Source organism: Aquila chrysaetos, chromosome Z, assembly GCF_900496995.4.
Source record: "Aquila chrysaetos chrysaetos chromosome Z, bAquChr1.4, whole genome shotgun sequence".
NCBI classification, from domain to species: domain Eukaryota; kingdom Metazoa; phylum Chordata; class Aves; order Accipitriformes; family Accipitridae; genus Aquila; species Aquila chrysaetos.
The window spans coordinates 67,890,204-67,909,117 of NC_044030.1; the positions used below are offsets into that span (position 1 = coordinate 67,890,204).

The following is an 18,914-nucleotide window of genomic DNA, read 5'->3' on the forward strand; positions in this document are numbered from 1 at the left end:
GCTCACTATCTTTTGGGAAAAAACACCACCTAGCAATATGTTCCATCTGTCAAAGCTTCCAGCCTAGGTCTAAAATGGCATTAGCTGTACAATTTCCACCCCAGAAAAACAAGCAGATTGCTAGGTTCCACACCGCTCTGTCAGATGTGCTGTTATTTTTCAGTGGGCTATAACCAATCTTGTTTCTGTTCCATGTGCCCGCAGCTTCATATTGTTGCCATTCCTCTTCCTGAGAATCACAGCAGAAGAATTGGGTCAAGTCCTCTTCAACAACCCAATGCTTCCCTGTCAAGCTTATCATGTGTGGAGGAGTCAACTGTCCCCATTTCTAACTTCTTCCAATGAGCACAAGATTTTTCTAACTGCTGAAGCCCAGTTAAAGCTTTACACACCCTGACTGAATTTTGCAAGACCTTGTCCCAAGTCTCAGATTTTAGCAACCTACTGGGCACAGTGATGCTAAAGAATGAGGACAGCCCTGTTGCCATATGCATCATTCATTGCTTGGTGCAACAAGTGCCATCAAGTATCAAGTGGACTTACTTTTGCCTAGGTTGTAAGTATTTGGTTGGCTGCAACAGTGGCTGGCTGGCTCAGTGAACTTTTCCCCTTTGTCCAGGGATTGCAAACACCTACTAGTCTAGGGAAAAAGCAGTATCCTCCAATCTCCCTCAAAAGGAAGTAATGAATTGCCAAGCCTGTTTTTTTGCTGCCACTGAGCAGCTCATGTTTGGTAAGTTATAAAGCTGGGAAATGCTGTAACCCTCACTAAATCATTTCCAACAGTTACATCATCCATTTTTTCCTTGCTGCCTCCCAGCCTGCCTCCTGCCTTCTTCTTCAGGGCACTTTACCATGACTTCATGACCTACAAGACTATGGCTTCAACACAAATGTCTGCCACTGTTCTGGCCGCTCAGGTCAAAGGACTACTCCTCTCTACTCTTGGGGGAAAAAAAAAGTGACTCTTCTTACTGTTAAAGAATGTCAGAAAACAGAGATCCATCTTGAGTGTAAGGACACTGACACCCATATTCATAAGTTCAAGTTCAGGACAGTGATACAAGCTGAGATAACATCATCACTTCAGCAAGAGGTTTGGATGTGTCACTGAACCTCCCAGACAAATAGTTACATATAGTGATTCAGCCATCTCACAGAAAATGTCTTTGACTTGTGATGGGTCAGAACATTTCCATTAAAGGGTCTTGTTGTTCAGCTCCTTCATGACTTTGAAAATCTTCCCCCAAATCCCTGTTCTGACAGTGACCCATCTCCAGCAAAACCACATGCATCCAGGACTGAGGAATCTTTTCACACCCCTGATGTATCTATGTGATGCTTCATGTTCTTATACCAAAATAACAATACATTCCAGAAAGATCTTTTCCTCTCTGTGGCATATAGAATCACAGAATCATAGAATCATTTAGGTTGGAAAAGACCTTCAAGATCATCGAGTCCAGCCATCACCCATGCCCACTAAACCATGTTCTGGAGTACCTTGTCTATGTGCTTTTTGAATACCTCCAGGGATGGTGACTCAACCACTTCCCTGGGCAGCCTATTCCAATGTCTGACAACCCTCTCAGTAAAGAAATTTTTCCTAATATCCAACCTAAATCTCTCTTGCCGCAACTTGAGGCCATTTCCTCTCGTCCTATCACCAGCCACCTGACAGAAGAGACCAGCACCCACCTCACTACAACCCCCTTCAGGTAGTTGTAGAGAGCGATAAGGTCTCCCCGCAGCCTCCTCTTTTCCAGACTAAACAGCCCCAGCTCATTCAGCCACTCCTCATAAGACTTATGCTCCAGGCCCCTCACCAACTTGGTTGGATTCAGTAGATTTTGCATTGACTGCAGACTTCATCACAACTTGTTACAAAACTGCTGAAACGATCCATAAAAAGTGGTACAAGTTTGTTCCTAGGCAATCTCTAACAGCATCTCTAAAAATATCTCTGCTCCCACAGTCAAGCAGCTACCCAGAAACTTTTGCCAATCACTGAATGTTTTCCAAGTGTTATTGCCCATCTCCATATTCCCAGGCTATCCTCTTCTTCCTGGGGTTGAAAAAACAGAGGGTGGGAAGGCATGCTCCACCTACTTATATCCTAGCTGTGGAAGATGGGAGTTTGGAAACGTCCTATATAGCCCTGATCTGAGCACTGTGTTGAACACAAATTGCCGTGTGCAGAGATAGATAATTCATCTCAAAGACCTTCCAATTCCTGACAATTAACTTCCTTTTATTCTTGCCTCACATATTTAGTGAATTCAATAGCCTAACTTATTTCATATAATGCTTAATTCAATGTGCATATTAAAATGCTGGTTTGCAGGAAGATTTTTAAAATGTGGCCAGAATTTTGAATGTCTCTGAGCAGTTGAAACTTTAAATTACTGGTGTTTATACTATATCAGTGCTGTACTGTATATACAGTACAGTATACAGCAGTGTAATGTGTATCAGTAGGGAAGAACATAATGCAGTAAATCAAACTAAAGTCTTTCAGGAAATCATCCATGTGCAGAAAAGGCACTTCACAACATGCTTGAAGGACTTAATTGTTTTCTTTACCTGGGATCCCAAACGTCCTGATTCTATCCAATGGCAGTGATAACGCTATTAACTTTTTACCTGCTTGCACCAGAAAATGTCTAATGATGGTGTAAAAAGTCAAATTTTTGGTGTGTCATTGAAAGTACAGTCTGTATATTTTAAAAGGCCACAGTCGAGACAATTTATTTTATACTCCAGGCTACAAGATGCCATGCCAGAATGTAAGCATTTACAGCTCCCATGGACTATGTTGTTTACGCCAGCAGAGGTTTTGGCCCAGTGTTTGTGACCACAGATGAGTTTCACCTTCACCAACAAGATTCAAAATGAAGCATTTATCATTAGAGAAGATGCTGACACAGAACTAGAAATCACTGTAACATGAACAATCCTCCTGTCAGATTAAAACCCTAGGTTTCATAAGAATAAAAACAAAACTCAGCCTGATGTATGATGTAACATAATTGCCCAAAACATTCAGTCCTGCCTGTGAAAGAAGGAAAAGATTAACACAAACCACATTTGGGGTAGATGGTGATCATTTAAGAAAAATATATCTTACCACATTTAATTCCACTTACTTCCATTTGCAACACAGATGTCAAATTATTTCCTCTGAGTAACATAAGGCAAGCCAAACAGCAGCCCTGACTGCAAATTACTGGACTAACAGGATCAACAAGATCAACTAAGTGATCAACAGGGCTATTACAACTGTCTTCAGGTCACCCACAACGACAGTGGCTACCCCACCATCCATGTCACCATTGCAGCTAGGGCTGGTGGAAAATACAGGAGTGACTTGTACCCGCTGACTGATACCATAGAGAAATGGGACTCAGTCTGTCCATAAGGCTATTTCTTTACACTTCTGAGGTATCTTTCCATGCATCCAGAGTTTGCAAAAGGTTATGAAGGGGAGATAAGGTATATAGGCAAGCATGCTATCATCACTTTCCAAACCTACAAATAATCTTTGGGAAAGCCAATCATCCTAGAAGGACAGTTCACACAATACTGAATACAGCAACTAAACTGTTACTATAGTAATGATATTTTGTGCCAACACAGAAAAATTAACTGCAATTGCAAATAAATTGTTTTGTTCTTCTGTGGAACTTCAGCTATGTGGAAATAGTTTTACATTGAGTCTATAAATAGTCTGTGAAATACAAGAGCTCTTGCTTATTTGAAGAGTTACAATACATGTCATATGTAACTGAGGCCTGAGACGGGATTGGTTTTGAAGGGGGGGGTGTTGTTCTACAAGTTCTGGCAATAAACCAGGAATCGCTTCAGGCTATCGGATTTCGGAATGAGAATGTCACAAGAGGCTTTCTGTTGGCTGGGGGAAGGAGGGGAAGAGTTGAGCGTCTACTCCTGGAATGTCTGTTTAGCAGCAGAACACTAATGATCTTACAGGGCACAGACGATATGCTAAAACAAGAGAAAAAAAAACAATTATTTTTGCAGTCCCTCTAGTTGGAGCCTGCTTCCACTTAACCTTTTGTTGCCAAACACAGATTTTTTTGAGGGTACTGAAGCAGGGATATCCACATGAACTGAAAATCTACAAATTATACATGATTCTCAAACTGTAATCTTACATCAACGTTAAGAACAAACACACCAACCATAATCTGAAGAGAAAGCAAAAGAGACAAATTGTAATGCTGAGTACTTTTTTTCATAATAAAAAAACTGTGAAACTTATTGCCCAGATGTCAGTTGTCCTGATACATTAAGAAGGGTTTGAACATGAAAAACCCTGTGAAAGAAGACAGAAAGGACTGGGTCTATTAAATGTAGAGACCACCAATGGGAGAAACAGCAACACAACAAGCATCTAAGGTTGCTAGAAGGAGCATCAGCTGTAAGCAGGGACATGAAGTAATAAATTTAATCTGCAGGTTAGATAAATATCTGTCAGAAACTATTTAAGTATGGCCGATTTTGTCTTGAGGAAAGCAGAGGAAATGACCTCTGAAGTGGCCATCCAGATTTATTGTTACGTATAAAATATACGACATTCTCAGAGTCAGCAACAACAGTATTTTTGTTGGGGATATTAAGCCACCTCAGAAAGTAAACCAAACATAATCAGAGAGTGGTACTAAACATGTGAGAAACAGGTTATTGTCCACTATCTTTTTCCAAAGTTCTTAGTCTTTTCTCATTAGCAGCTCATGCTAGCCACTGTTTGAAACAGGATATTGGGAGTAGATGCCCTACTTGTGTAGCTAATCTGCCTATTCCTCTAAGATGTAACTAAAAATATAATATAGCTCATATCCCACTCAAGCCCAAAGATAATCTAAGAAGTAAATGGGCAAAAGCATAAAGCAGCATATGGCAGGAAGCAACTTGGGCACGCATCACTGATGTCTGGTACTTTCCTGGCTAGAAACAGCCTACTTTGACACTCTTAGCACAGTGCAAGTTAGTGGATGTGGCACTGAAATGTGCTCCTTCTCACTCGTGAGCTGGAAAAAATTAATCTGGAATGAAGAGGACATCTTAGAGCACATGACTGTGTCTCATCTACAAAAGTAATTTTTCAGGGTTACCAAATGAAGAAACGTACAAGCATAACCATGGAGGGAACCCAAAGGCTTCCCTGGATCCTGATCACATGAACGATCTATATTAAGGACCATTTCCTAGCAACCCAGCCTTCCACAAACACCTTTTCTAGGGAACTGCTCTCGGTAACAGCGTTTTGCCAACACCGCTGCTGTTGATAATATTCTCCAGCCGCCCTTGCTCCCAGGGGAGCCTTGCGAAACGCTGGGAAGGCTGCTCGCTCCTCAGGCCTGCCCGGGAGGACACCCCCACCGCACAGCCGGCGCAGGCCCGGCCGGCTGAAGGCCGGGAGAAGCTTCCAGAGGCCTCGCCGCCGGCGGCCCGGGCAGAGGCCGGCTCGCCTCAGCTAGGGGTCCCGCGGCTGCCGCGCACCTCGCAGGTAAGAGCCGCAGGGGGCGACGGAGACGACTGCGCTCCCGCCCCCCTCCCCGGGAAGCGGGGCTTCTCCAGCCCGTCTTCTGTTCTTACACACCCTGTAACACACCTTGAGGGGAAAACCCTGCGGGGAGCGTTTCTCCGAGGGGAGGAGGGCGAGGAGCGCCGGGCAGGCGGCGGGGGGGAGGAGGGGGGGGGGAACCCGCCTCCCCTCACAGACCACCGCCGCCGCCCTTCCCGCTCCCCGCCGGCCGCGCGCGCCCCTCGCGCCCGGGATCCTGGCACCGGTCGGCTCGTTACGGGAAGCTCCGCCCCCCGCCCCCTTTCGGCGACGTCACGCCCGCCGAGCGCCAATGGCGGCGCGAGTCGAGGAGGGAAGGGCGCGGGGTGGGGGAGTGGGGAGGGGTGAGGGAGCGTGACGGGGCGTGACAGGGCGTGGGGCTGCGCGTGCGGGACGGCGGCGCGATGGCGCGGCGCGGCGGAGCCGTTATTTAGGGGCTTGTCGGTGGGGCGTGGGGCGCCGTGAGGTGGCGGCGGCGGCGGCAGCGCCGCAGCGGCAGGTAAGGACCGGGAGGCTGGCCGCCTCAGGCGGTTTTCCCCTTCTCTTGAGGGTCCCCCCTCAGCTTCCTCGCCGCCTCTGTGCGCCCCTCTCTCTCCCCCCCGCGAGGGGCGTCCGGCGGCGGCCGCGTTGGCCCGTTCTTCCCCTGCGGGCCGTAGCTGGGCTCGGCAGGCCGGGCCGTGCGCCGCGGGCGGGGACGCCGGGGCGGGCGGGCGGGCGGGTGGGCGCTCGGCCAGGGCTGGCTGGGAGACGGAGGGGAGGACGCCAGCCCTGCGCCACTCGCTTCCCGAGCCGACCCCTCGCCTTCCCCGCGGCGGCGGGGGCGTCCGGCGGCAGTCTTCCCCGCCCGCGGCCGTGAGCGGTCCTCCGCGAGCGGGGCCGGGCCCGGCCCGGCCCGGCGGGCTGGGAGGGGGCGCGGGTGCCGCCGCCCGCTCCCCGCAGCGGCGTCTCGCCTCCCCTCGGCGGGCGCTGACGGAGCTGGCCCGGCGGTGGCGCTTAAAATGCAATATGGCCTCGCCCGCTGCCGGGCCGCCCGGGGCCTCCTCGGTGTAGGGGCCGGGGAGGCCGTCGAGGCCCTTTTCTTGCCGGTGTGCGTAGTACCAGCTGCTGGGGGTGCCCCCTCTGCAACCCTTCCCCTGTTTTGATGCGGTTTTACTGACCTGCTGTCGTGGCGCGGAGGGTAAGACTGAAGAGTATCCGGGTTTTTCTCTAGTGCGGCGGCTGTTAAAGCCGGTAGTCTTAGTTAATAAAGGTGCTGAGACCCTCACTAGACTCCTGTCTTGCGGGCTTTTTCAACTCTCCGATAAGCTTGGCCATACTGTCGGCAGGCGTTTTCTTGTTGGAAAGCGTTCCATTTTGTTGCCTTCACCACAAGTGGTCTGTTCTTGTTGGCTGTACACCAAGAAGGTAGAAGACTGCTGGCCTTGAAAGAAAGGCACACTTTGTTTTACACCTGATCCAACTACCGGAGGGATTCCGCGAGGAATTAGGGAGGAGTGGGTTCAGTAAGCAGCCCGGGTTGTCTGCTAACTTCCAATGTGCTCCTGAGCTCCAGTCCTCCTTGCAGTGGGTCTCTGACGCTCTTCCTAGAGAAAAACGGTGTCATTATTTTCATCTTGCAGATGATGAAACTGAGGCACAAAGGAAAGCAGTCTGCCAAGTGTGTTGGCAGTGCAGAGGAGAATAAATCCCAGTCTCAGTTTTCATCCCTGTTTTAGGCTGATTAGGTGATGGCCAGCTGGTGGCTGCTTGTTACTTCTGAGGCATTTCTGAAAGAGAAACCTGGTAATAGAATTATGTGGGGTTATACTTTTGTCACTAGTGACCTGTCCTGTCACTGAGAAGAGGAGAAAAAAAGGGTCCACAACCTGAAGAGGTTGGATACTTTTGGGAGTTAGAGGCTTTTTTCTTACACCCTCTTTTCCCTTATAGAACTTAAAATTTATACTTCTCTTTCTAAATACTGTTACTTTCAGAGGAATAACAGTATGTAAAAGCTATCTGTCGAAAGCATGTAACTTCTGAACTTAAACTTTAATCTATATGTTGATGTATCACAATAGGAAAGTAGAAGAGGGTGATGAAAATTTGAGATTACTTCCTAGATGTTAAGCATGAAAAATAAATACTTGGTTCTTGTTTACATGTCTAGAAATGTGATCTCTTCAAGTAAAGCCTATATATACATTTTTGGGGGGTGGGGGTAAGATACATGCACATTCGTAAGTCTGTACACAAAATGGAGACACGCAGTCTCCCATGCTGCTTCTCTGGAGGATTAGCACTAGCACAGTTGTATGAAAATAAATAAACCTCTTGGGCATTTTTTTTAGAATGATTCTTAGATTAGCAAGAACTGTCTAAATTAGAGAACCAGCATTGGTGGTTGTCAGTCTTGAAGGTTTGACTTTAAGATGAGAACATGGAATGCTAAGATATTATTTTGTATAAATTCACTTGCTTTTTTGACTAAAGCTACTTGCTAGCTGCAAAAAAAAATCTGAAGTATTTCAGAGAAAGTGATTGGCAATTTAAGAAGGTACCAGAAAGAAGAATTTAATTCTTGCAAGCAAATATTTGGTGCCTGTAATGAGGTATTTCGATCTTTTTACTCTGTGGCCATTTGTTTGGGTTTTTTATTCTGAGTGCTGTACTAAAACCCCGGAGGCAGGGAGAAGCCTCCTTCTAGAGGCAAAAGAATGAGTAATGTGGAGAAATGACTTATCTATTTGGTGAGAGGGATAGAGGTATCATTTGTGTATAGGTATTTTAAATATGAAAAATTTTCAGAATATTCTGTGCATATAATGTTATATAAGATTTTTAAAGTTATTTTCTTAGAGGTGTTTGGGGGGTTTTTGAGTCTCAGATATTTCCAAGAAGGAAGGAAGCTTGCAGATTAAGTAGTCTTAATTAGAAAGCACTTACAGTGTGAGTAATCAAAATTCCTTGAGGATAGTTACAGCTTTTAGATGGGCTTTAAGTACTACCTGGCTTGTTATAAAACCTCAAGCAGTAGCTGCTATGTGCAGTATCACTTGCTCTGTCTTCCTGAGCTATGTGGATTATTAGTAAGAGATTACCATTTGAAGCTGTAAGTTTAGCTCTTATTTTTTTGAGGAATTTCTGGAAAACAATTTGCCAGCAACCTTTGGGGTTTCATAATTGATGTGATGATGAGCCTTAATAGACCTAACACCTTCCTGTGGTGGTCATGATGTTACCTATACTTCTTGACTTGCAAGCTGGCTTTGCTGGCAAGAACATGTTATTTTGGCTATAGAGTCTTGACCTACAAATGACAACTTAAGTTTACTTGGACCTGAAATAGAGAGGTGATAATTCATCATATGACATATACCTGAATTCATTTTGGGGTAGTTCTCATGATTTATGAAATAAGATTAATTTGTAAGACTTCTCTCTGTTGCTCAGAATAAGTAGTGATTGCCATTTTGCATGAATGCCTGACATTTCTTCAAAAGCTGTTATTCACACGTTAGTCATAAAACTCAATGCTGTTGCTACTTTGTGCATATAAAGCTTGACTATAGGGTCGTTATTAGTTTTTCATAGGACACTGCCTGAAGCATCAGTTGAAGGTTCAGGCCTAAAGGCTTAATGCTTTTCTTTCAAAATGGCAGCAGGATGTGAAGGATAATAGAAGTCCCATATGATTTAGAGTTAAATGGGGTGATCTTATGACATAAAAGTTTCATATGTCTGTCTTTACTGAAGTAATCATAGCATTTTAACAGGTTTTTTTCCTCTTTAAGGTAACTTACGTGCTCCAAGTTAAGGACTGTCAAAAGCAGCAGTTCTAAATTGAACATGTTGTTTTTACTGTGTAGTATTTAGATGGACTTTGATCCTTTTGCACTTTGGCAGACTTAACTATGGAGGTAACCTGACAAACTTCTAACATCAGTTTTTTTCTCTGTCTCCCTTTCCTCTTCACTTAGTGGTCCACAACAACTACATAGTATAGATAAAATGTTGATTTGGCTTTTTTTTTTGAGGAGGAAAAAAAAAAAAAGCTTCTGAAATGACTAGCTGCTTCAATGTTAGTTCAGCATCAGGTTGAACTTTCACCTTAGATTCCTAATACACTACACCAGTCTGTAAAACAGAAGATTTTGGGCTGTGTTGCATAATCACAGAAACTATTGAATTTTCTGGTGTCCAGACTTGCAACTTAGTCTGACTTCAAGTTGTTAATGGTGAACAATTGGTGTTTAGCAGCATTTCTTTTGAATGATAGCACTATGTTTTAAAGTTTTGGTATAGCTAATATGCAGGGTTTCTGCACTGTCTGCACCTCAGCATGTTTATATGCTCAGATTAGAAAATGCTAGTTTCCATTGAAGTATCTTCCTTGCTCTGATCTGAAGTATGGCTCCCTGTTTTGTTAGTTATAGGCCCCACCATATTTTTTTCTTTTTTTTTATGGCTTTTATCTACGCAAGATGGATGGAAGTGCTTAGTGTAACTCTGATTCTTTTCCCTAGAACTAAATTTCGATTAAGAATCAGTCTTGTGAAAGGTAGAGAGACTAATGTTTTAAAAAATAGCACACATTAGAAGGGATTGCAATAGCCCCTTTGTGGGTTCAGAGGTGTGTAGCTTCAATCTTCTTCAAACTGCATTGATCAGCAGGGGGAAAAAGTAAAATACATCAGAACAGCCTAAAAGCAGATACATGCTGAACTGTAGCCTGATTTTGACACTACAGTCACAACTGCTTGTTTCCCGTACGGTAGGTGAGTGGGCTTTCCCACTTAACTTTCCATTGCAGGTGATGGAGCATGAGTCTCAGTTATCTTGCCTTTCAGGAGCTGAGTGTGGTGGAATAAGTACTATAAACTGTGGAGGGTTTCTTTGCTCCCTCAAAACAGCTATTAAACTTTCCAAAGTGCAGAGTAGTAGAAATTTGGACCTCAGTTTCCCATGTGTAAATGAATCTGCTCAGGACAACTGAAATGTTGTATTCCAGGTCTGGAAGACAGTTGAATACAGAAATGGCATTTATTTAAAAAGGTGAAGTCATCTTATTTTGATTTCTTACCAGCAAAATATGTGATAATTCTGTATTATTGTTTACTTCTGTTGAGTTCGTTATTGCTTTTTAAGTGTTGGCTTTTATGTTCCTTCAGGTGCTTCATAGTATTTTTTTTATTAACCTCAGCCATACTTAATGACTTTAATACCAGCAGTTCTTGAATAGTTTTGTGGAAATATTGTTTAACCTGAAATAAATCATTACCAAAAAGAAAACCAATAACTTTGTAATGATCTAATACTTATCTTAGCTGACATTGCCATTATGCTAATGTTGCACCAATTGTGATACAAAATGGAAGAGAAATGCTATATTGAACATTTCTTTTTAAAAACTTTACTTTTTGCCTTTTTACATCTGCTTCACACTTTCCTCTTCAGTGTGGAAGCTGTTTCTGCTGCTGTTCTGCAGCTTTTGGCAATGAGCAGGGAAGTGGAGCTGCTGCTTCTTTCCACCTAGCTTGTAGTTGCCCTCAGGGTTCTCCTGAGTTTCAGATCTTCTGCAATGCAAGCTGTTCAACTTAAATAGCTTTAAATGAATCTTGTTTAAAATAATGCATCTTAAGATCTATCCTTAATAGAGCACAACAAGGTAGCAAGCAGTATTTCTGATAAATGTTAGTAAGTCAAGACACTAAAATAGATTCCTATATGCTGGTTTTATTCACTGTCTAAAGACCTAAATCAAAAGAGGATACTCTTCTTGAGTTTGGTTGTATTCACTGTGAGAATTTATTAAAATTTGTGAAACCAGTTGGGGTTTTTAAAATGCAGAAAGGCAGGGGTGGGTAGAAACCTTAATTTTCAGATATTGGAAGACTTTATGTCCATAATAAGCAAAAATCAATTGGTTTAGTTACTGTATGCTTGTAATAAATATCTAAAGATGTATTGCACTTAAAACTCTATAATGGTTTTCATATCTAGCCCAGTGAGAGTACTTGAGTGTAACATAAAAAAAATGAATAGCTTTTTGGTTCTCAACTCCCTACAACTACAGTCTGATTATAAATAAGTCTCATTATTTAGTTTAAAAAAACAACCTCTGGTGACAAATATAAATGCCTGTTAATATAATTGTCAAGTCTCCTAATCAGCAGTATTTCTAGTACAGAATTTCTATATAGGAAATTTTGGTGGGCTTTGAGTAATGAACTCACAAACAAGTATAGATGCAAATAAAGATACTGCTGAGTGATTCTGATGGCTATTATTTTAGTCCTAACTGAAACACATCTACATTGGTGAGCCTTACAGAGACTCTGCTGTAAAGGTTTGAGATTGGCTTTCATTTAGTTGTTGGTTTCTAATTCTTATGAATAGATATTTTCTTTATATTATACTGCTTACCTTGATTTGTTTAAAAAAAAAAGGGGGGGAGGAGGCTTAGGTGTGCTGATGCCTAAGGAGTGAGGTTGTAGCTTGGTATTGATACATTGGTGCTTACATGTGTTGTCTGGTTTTATTGATCTGTATGAAATGCCTTGTGTCTTTCTGTCATTATTATAAAGTAAACTACATGCAGTCAAAGCAAAGGAGTATTTCTGGTCATAAATTGCAGTTTCTTTTCCTTTTTGATAATAGTAAATGTAGCTTTTAAATTTTCCTTTCTATGGAATACTGTGGAATTCCATTAAACTTCTTAGTGAGCTGCCTTTTATAGGGGTAAAGCTCAGAATACCAGTTTCCAAAGAAGTTTTGCCAAGTCAGTGAAAATAAAACTTAAGAAGCAGGATTGCTACAGGCAATCTCATCTCAAATCTTAGTAAACCTAGAAACTCTATGTTTAGTTTCTAACTGTAAGAACAATATGTTCATATGCTTAGAATGGAATGGTCACTTGCTTTTGGTGATTTAGGGCTGCTTTATAAGTGCAGGTTGAGAAATTCAGAAGAGACCGTGTGACTTCAAAACAACTGGAGTGAAAGCTACTCTGTGAATGCTTCACTTTCTCTAAACTGTTTTGCAGAATTGTCCAAACGGAGAACAAGTGAGCTCTGCTGCAATACAGAAATAAAGAACATAAGATGTTAAAAAAACTCTCCAACTTTTGAGGAATTACAAACTCCCTTGTAAGGTTTTGAAGAATTAGTTAATGCTTTTTCTGTAGTAGTCTAACAGTTCTTGATATGGAAGTGGTGTGCTTCGTAATTCTTAAATGTATTCTAAGTCACTCTTGTGATTGAGACATGTTTTTGTGGTGAGTTCTTCTGAACCTTGTGCAAAGCACTTATATCAGTGCCCTTGAAAGCTAGGTAAGAATGGTAACCATAATCAAATTCATAGGGTTCTGTTTTAAAACCTGAACCACCATGTTATGCTCTCTGTTCTAACTGAACCTGCCACAGAAGTACCAGTGAAATTTCTTTCCATATATGACATGAAAACCTTAAGCTGTTGCATTTCTCAAATTTGTAACTAAAGAGGCTTTAAACTGCATCAGTTGTCTCACGTAGACTTTGGATTTTGTTATAGCAGTGAGTAAAATGGAAACAATATGCCAGTTCTTTCTCTAGAGTGAGAAGATACTGTTTCAGGAAAGTAAATGTGCATACCTGAGAAATTGTCATAGATCGAATGCAAATCTGAATTTGACAGTGATCTAAGGTAAAGAGTAATAGTTTAAATTTAAAAAATAATCTGCCTCTGTTACAGGAATTCTGTGCAGCATGTTTTCTGGGTGGAACTGGGTGGCCCATTGCTTGTATCTGCTTTTGAATATTTGTTCTCTTGAAGGTAAGACTTCTGTGTCTCAAACAGAAGAGACTTGTACAACTATTTTAATCAGGCGCTTGAACTACATACTTGCTTTTTGTCTAGATACTTATGGGGTGGGGGCAGAAAGCAAGGTGTATTAGGATAGAGAGACCTAGTCTATGCTCTTAATACTATGGTAAAATTATGTTAAACCAATACTCACTTCTGCTTCTATTCATTGCTCGTGTGTGTACAGAGATGGTGAAGAGTGACTGGTCAGTGGAATTTTGCTTTGCTTCCACTGACATTACTGGAGCTGGTCACTGTAGCAAACTGAAGTTTAATTTCACATATGCCAAACAGTATCTAAATGAAAGCATATCTTAGTCTAAATGCTGTTAAAGCAATAAGCTACCAGTGAACTAGTGTAGTGGGCTTTGTGATCAAGTTACAGCTGTGGGCCACTGCTGTTGTGTAGCAAATAATCATCCTCAAGATGTTTAGTATGGCTATTGATTCAAGGCAGTATTTCAGTCACCTATTTCTTCTTTAACACTTGATGCTTTTCTCTTTATGTGGCTCTATAGTGATAGTCGCAATTTTATTGTTGTGTTCAAGTTCCTTTGTAAAAAAAAAAAAAAAAAAAAAAATACTGTCAAAGGTGCAGAGTTCACTATAATTCCTAAATATGCTTATAGTGTACACACTGAAGCTTTTGAAATGGATAACTCAAGTATTCAACTGTTTGCATGCAATTCTTCTAAAACTAGTCCACCACAACAAAGGTGCACACTTATCCCAATTTTTTGTTAACTTTCTCTACAGAAAATGCATTTTTAACCACAAAAGTAACCTCAACTATATTACCTTCTTCCTTCAAAATATACTAAACATTCAGTCCTTGACTGTACTCTCTCTGTAAAGGCCCCTGTTGTTAATAGAGCTTTCTTGCTTGGTAAAATGCTTTTGCAAAGCCTGGGGAGCACTACACTGGTTTTGCCCCTTAAATTTGCTTGGTGGTCCACTAATGCATTTCAGTTTTATAACTGTCAAGTAACTAATTCATGTGCTGCTTAGACACATGTAGTATTTTTAACATTACACTAGTGTTGTATCAGCAATATTGATTATGGAATGCTCTGTAGCTTTTAATAAAGATGCAATTCTTTTTCTTTTTAGTTTCAGGTGGACTTGTACAGTCATGTGGTCACATCATCCCAGAGTCTCCTGTATTGGCCCTTGGTTCCAATTTCACAGCATTGTGCATTTTGAATGAGAGTTGTCTTGACTTTGGCAATATCTATGCTAATCAAATCATCTGGAAAATTAAAAATAAAGTGGTACCTAAAGAACAGTATCGTGAAATAAACAGAACAGTTTCCAGTGTCACGTTTAATGACACTTCTTCACTAGCTACTCCTCTGACATGCAACATTTTAGCAGATGGACAGATTGAGCAGAACATTTATGGAATTACAGTTACAATAGGCTGTAAGTACCATTTTTCTTGCCTTTTATTCTGGTCTTAAGAAAATTGCTTCTGAGAAACAGGGAGGAGAATACAAACAATGGAAAGTGTGCATCTCTTGAGATGCTTATTTCCGTTCCCTCGGTTCCTGGATAACTGTATAAAAACATTGTCAAATTACATGCCGTCAAAGCTCTGGTAAATAGGCACAGAATAAAGTTTTCCAAAAAATAGAAAATACTCTGGAGTATTTCAGTGTTGAAATGGGAAGAAAACAGAAAACAATAGAAAAAAGCTGAAGCAGGAAGATTTAAATTACAAAAAGAAAATGTGAATTCAACTGAAATAGATCTAGGAAATAGACTAACTTTTCCTTACTTCTTGCTTCTGTTCAGTGTTCAAGGAAATACCACAAGGTCATATGTCCTGCTTTCATAACAACACTATGAAATTGATGTTTTCTTCATTAATGGACTGAGAAACATTTAGTCCATCTGTATCACTAAAGCTAACCTGAACTGCCTTAAGGATAGAACATGCTATTTGGATTACTCTGCCACTATATGTAAGAAAATACTTTTAACTGATTATAAACTTCCCTTGTTCAAGCATGATAGCACTTGCATAGTTCTGAACAAGTGCACTTTGAGGCAAGACTGAGGTTTTGAGAAAGTAATATGAATAACTTAATATACTACTACTTAATTAGTTGGTGGCCTGTTTATAAAATAAGTGGCTGATGAATTATGTTGCCTCCTAGTGTTGGCAAAAGGCATTGCAGTTGTTGCAAGGTCTGTGTACAAAAGGCTGGCTTGAGTTCACCATTTAAACTAATGTGGTTCTAGCATGAGTTACAACGTGCGTTGACAGAAGAACAATCTTTTCTATTTCAACTTCTGAGGAGTAAATTTTTTACCGGAAAAGACAGGCAAAATATATGGAAAGTTGAGGACAGATACAATATCCTAAGATGATAAACTGAATGACAGTACAGATAACATTCTACAGCTGTAATTCACATATGGATCTTGAGATGCATTTGTATTTAAAGATACTGTATTTTCATACTGTCAATTAAAGGAAAATTCTGTAAACAGTGAGAGCAGCAACAGGTTTAAGAAGAATACAGCTATTCAAGAACAAAACTGTAAGGTTCATAGCATAGTTCTGTTGAAAATAGCATTCTGCTTGAAAGGAAATAAGATTCTTCAAGTGCATTATACTCTTTTAAATAGTGGCATTCTAAAAGCTAGAAACAAACTCTTTGTATGCGGTCACTTCAATTTAAGGAGGAAAAAAAATAGTTCAGCTGCACTCTGAAAAAGTTTCTTACACACTACTAATGTGCATTAATGAAGATCCTTTCTCTTTCTTGTAGGTGTTTGCAGCTAAATTATCCTTCTTTCCTAGCTCAGATGGGGGAGAATAGACCTATCACAGTTGCCTTAGAGCTCAGGTTATTGGCAAAGTCAGCATATGCCAATCCACCTTAGTGCTCACTAACATTTTTTTTCTGTGTGAATTAAAATAGATTTAGATGAGAGATTGTTGATATCAGGTTTTCTGCCTCAAAGAATGAGAAATATTCTGTGCTGTTCCTTACTGTCAGGTGCTTGTTGCTTATGCAGCCTACTGTTTCTCAGAGCAGCTTGTTAAGCATCTTAACTTCCATTGCTGGATGGCATCCAGCACTTTTGCCCCCTCCTTTAGAAATAAATCTGACTATAAATACTTCTGATGTTCACTGAAATTGCTCTGATGGGACACTTAGCATGATTCTTACTGGATTGAAATGTGTATATAGATTAATTATTGCTAACTTTTTCTGTACAGTGCCCCCAGAGAAGCCCAAGAACTTAAGTTGCATTGTGCATCAGGTGTCAAAACTCACATATCCTATGACTTGTACCTGGAACCCTGGCAGGCATACGTTCCTGGACACTCACTTTAGGTTGAAATACAGATGGTAAGTAGTCCTTTATAGAATATCTAAATAATTTTGAAGAATATTTGTAGGCTTGAAATTCCTTGATACTTTGGAAGAGTTCTTTGATAAATCCAGTTTCCTAGAGTATTACTCTCTATTTTGGAGGGAAGGGAAGAGTTAAAGAAGTTCACATTTAAAGTAATTCTAAGTCAGACTTGAAATTTTGTTGCTGCACTTGTTTTGGAGTAACAGCTCTCTAGTATTTTTCCATGCTTCAAATACATGAGTAGTGTGGCATGAGTACAATACACCTAATCATTAGGTGGCTGGACCCAAATTATATGTTTCACTTCTTTCTGTGGTGAATGTTCTATCCCATTCTAAACAGATAGATGTCCCTGCTCATTGCAGGAGGGTTGGACTAGATGACCTTTAAATTTCCTTTCCAACCCAAACTATTCTATGATTCTAAGTAGAGAAACCAACATATAGTGACTGGATTTTGTACAGGTATTATCTACTCTGTACTTTTGAAGAACTCTGGTTTTTGTCCACAATTAATCCTAACATGAAAGCTTTGGAAAAAGTATTTCTCCTGTAAAAGCAAATCAACTTAAGTATTTTTCAAACTCTTCAAATGGTCTCTTGTAGTTTAAAATGGACAGAATTGTTCCTCTGCTCTGGAAACAGGAACGACTTGCCAACAGCTTTCCATATACCCCATTCTGCTACACTGTTTTGATAACAAGTGTAGTAGAAAGTATGGAAAGATAGAAAACCTTAATGCTTTGCCAATCTCCTGATGCCCCTGGAACTATCTGCTGTTAGTGTAGTAGAAGATGGTGAACAGAAGTGATAATGTGTTGTAGCTGTAATACTGTACGCTTGAAGGGTATGCAGGTAATACCAACTACATCTTTTACTGCATGAATATGCTTCTAGTTACTAGCCATAGTGCTTTTGATTAAATGTATCAATTCTTGATCTTTACTTTTTAAGTTAAGTTAGGGTTTTGTACAACTTTATAATTACAATACCGTGGCATGTGCTTTTGAAAATATGTGACTTGAAGTCAAGAGATTTTATTCTAGTTTCTATTCTAATGCAAACATGCATTTGTGGCTGAACAAGCCATTGTAATCGCTTCACCTTTTCTTCCCATGCCTCTGCTTACAAAGATAATGGCAGAGGGGAGACGTGAGCTAAACTGATGGATCACTCTCTTTTACTTAGAGATTCTCTATAAAGGAAATCGAACTTACTGCTTTGTACCTTGTTTTTTCTTTTATTTAGGCCACAAGAGAACTTTCCTGACTGTATACCAAAAGATGTAAACAATTCTTGTACGATTGCTGATGTGCAGTTCTTTGTTAACCTGGAGGTCTGGGTAGAAGCAGCAAATGCTCTTGGGAAGGCTGAATCTGATCCTCTTGTTATTGATCCCATTGAGATTGGTAACTATATGCCTCTTAATAAAGCTTTAGTAGTACATAACTGCTGCTTCTGTGCATATTGCTGAATTGGTATGTTCATGTTTCTTTACTATAAAAATTTAACACTGCCAAAATATTGGTGACTAGAACTTGAACTGTGCTGGACAAAGGTAGGGAAGGTGAGAGATTTGATCACAATTCAGATAGCAAGTTCTTGTTGAGTAGTCTGCTTTAGAAACTGGTGTGAAATACAGCCATTTGAGCTTGTGAAAGGCTTTAATAGTAGTGTTACAACATAGTGTACCAACTGCTAGAGGCATGATAAATTACAGCTGTAGAGTTGACTCTAACTCCTTCTCTTCTAGTTAAACCTCTGTCTCCACACAACTTATCAGTCAACTCAGGAATACTACCAACTGTTCTGAAGCTTTCCTGGGAGAATCGGATTTCTATAGCTGTGATGAAGCTGAAATTCAATATTCGCTATAGGATCATTGGTGACACAAACTGGATGCAGGTAATCCCACTAATGTCCCTTGCCACTCTTCTGCTGTAACCCAGCCATTTGTCAAACTGCAAAAGTTCCCTCACTGCTGCAGTTCAGAGGATTTGCTTTATTATCCTTAGGCCTCATGTGGCCTCCCAAGGTAGTTTATCTGGCCTGTTCATACAGGCTATGATCTAGGGGTTTTGGGCACAATCTAGAGTACATTGACCTTGGTTTTTTCTTTGGACTTCTCTGCTGTCCTT

The 18,914-nt window shown here is 40.9% G+C and overlaps 1 protein-coding gene and 1 long non-coding RNA gene across 6 annotated transcripts in view; one reads left to right on the plus strand and one right to left on the minus strand.

The window, feature by feature from the left end:
- LOC115337292 overlaps positions 1 to 7,211 on the minus strand; it is a 47,393-nt gene extending 40,182 nt beyond the window's left edge. For 2 of the 3 annotated variants that reach the window (XR_003922080.2, XR_003922076.2), the window contains exon 1: positions 5,633 to 5,750. This is a non-coding gene — a long non-coding RNA (uncharacterized LOC115337292). Of the gene's footprint in view, positions 1 to 5,632; positions 5,751 to 6,741 lie in introns of those variants that run through there. The other variant, XR_003922078.2, reaches the window with a different exon arrangement.
- The window catches only part of IL6ST (interleukin 6 cytokine family signal transducer), a 36,334-nt gene continuing 22,928 nt past the window's right edge, over positions 5,509 to 18,914 (plus strand). Inside the window, exons 1-6 of one of the 3 annotated variants that reach the window (XM_041120615.1) lie at positions 5,509 to 5,527; positions 13,295 to 13,375; positions 14,516 to 14,827; positions 16,638 to 16,770; positions 18,025 to 18,185; positions 18,530 to 18,681. In XM_041120615.1, the coding sequence (XP_040976549.1) occupies positions 13,309 to 13,375; positions 14,516 to 14,827; positions 16,638 to 16,770; positions 18,025 to 18,185; positions 18,530 to 18,681 (825 nt within the window). In that variant the 5' untranslated portion in view covers positions 5,509 to 5,527; positions 13,295 to 13,308. Of the gene's footprint in view, positions 5,528 to 5,960; positions 6,084 to 12,580; positions 12,712 to 13,294; positions 13,376 to 14,515; positions 14,828 to 16,637; positions 16,771 to 18,024; positions 18,186 to 18,529; positions 18,682 to 18,914 lie in introns of those variants that run through there. The other 2 variants (XM_030005467.1, XM_041120614.1) reach the window with 2 other exon arrangements.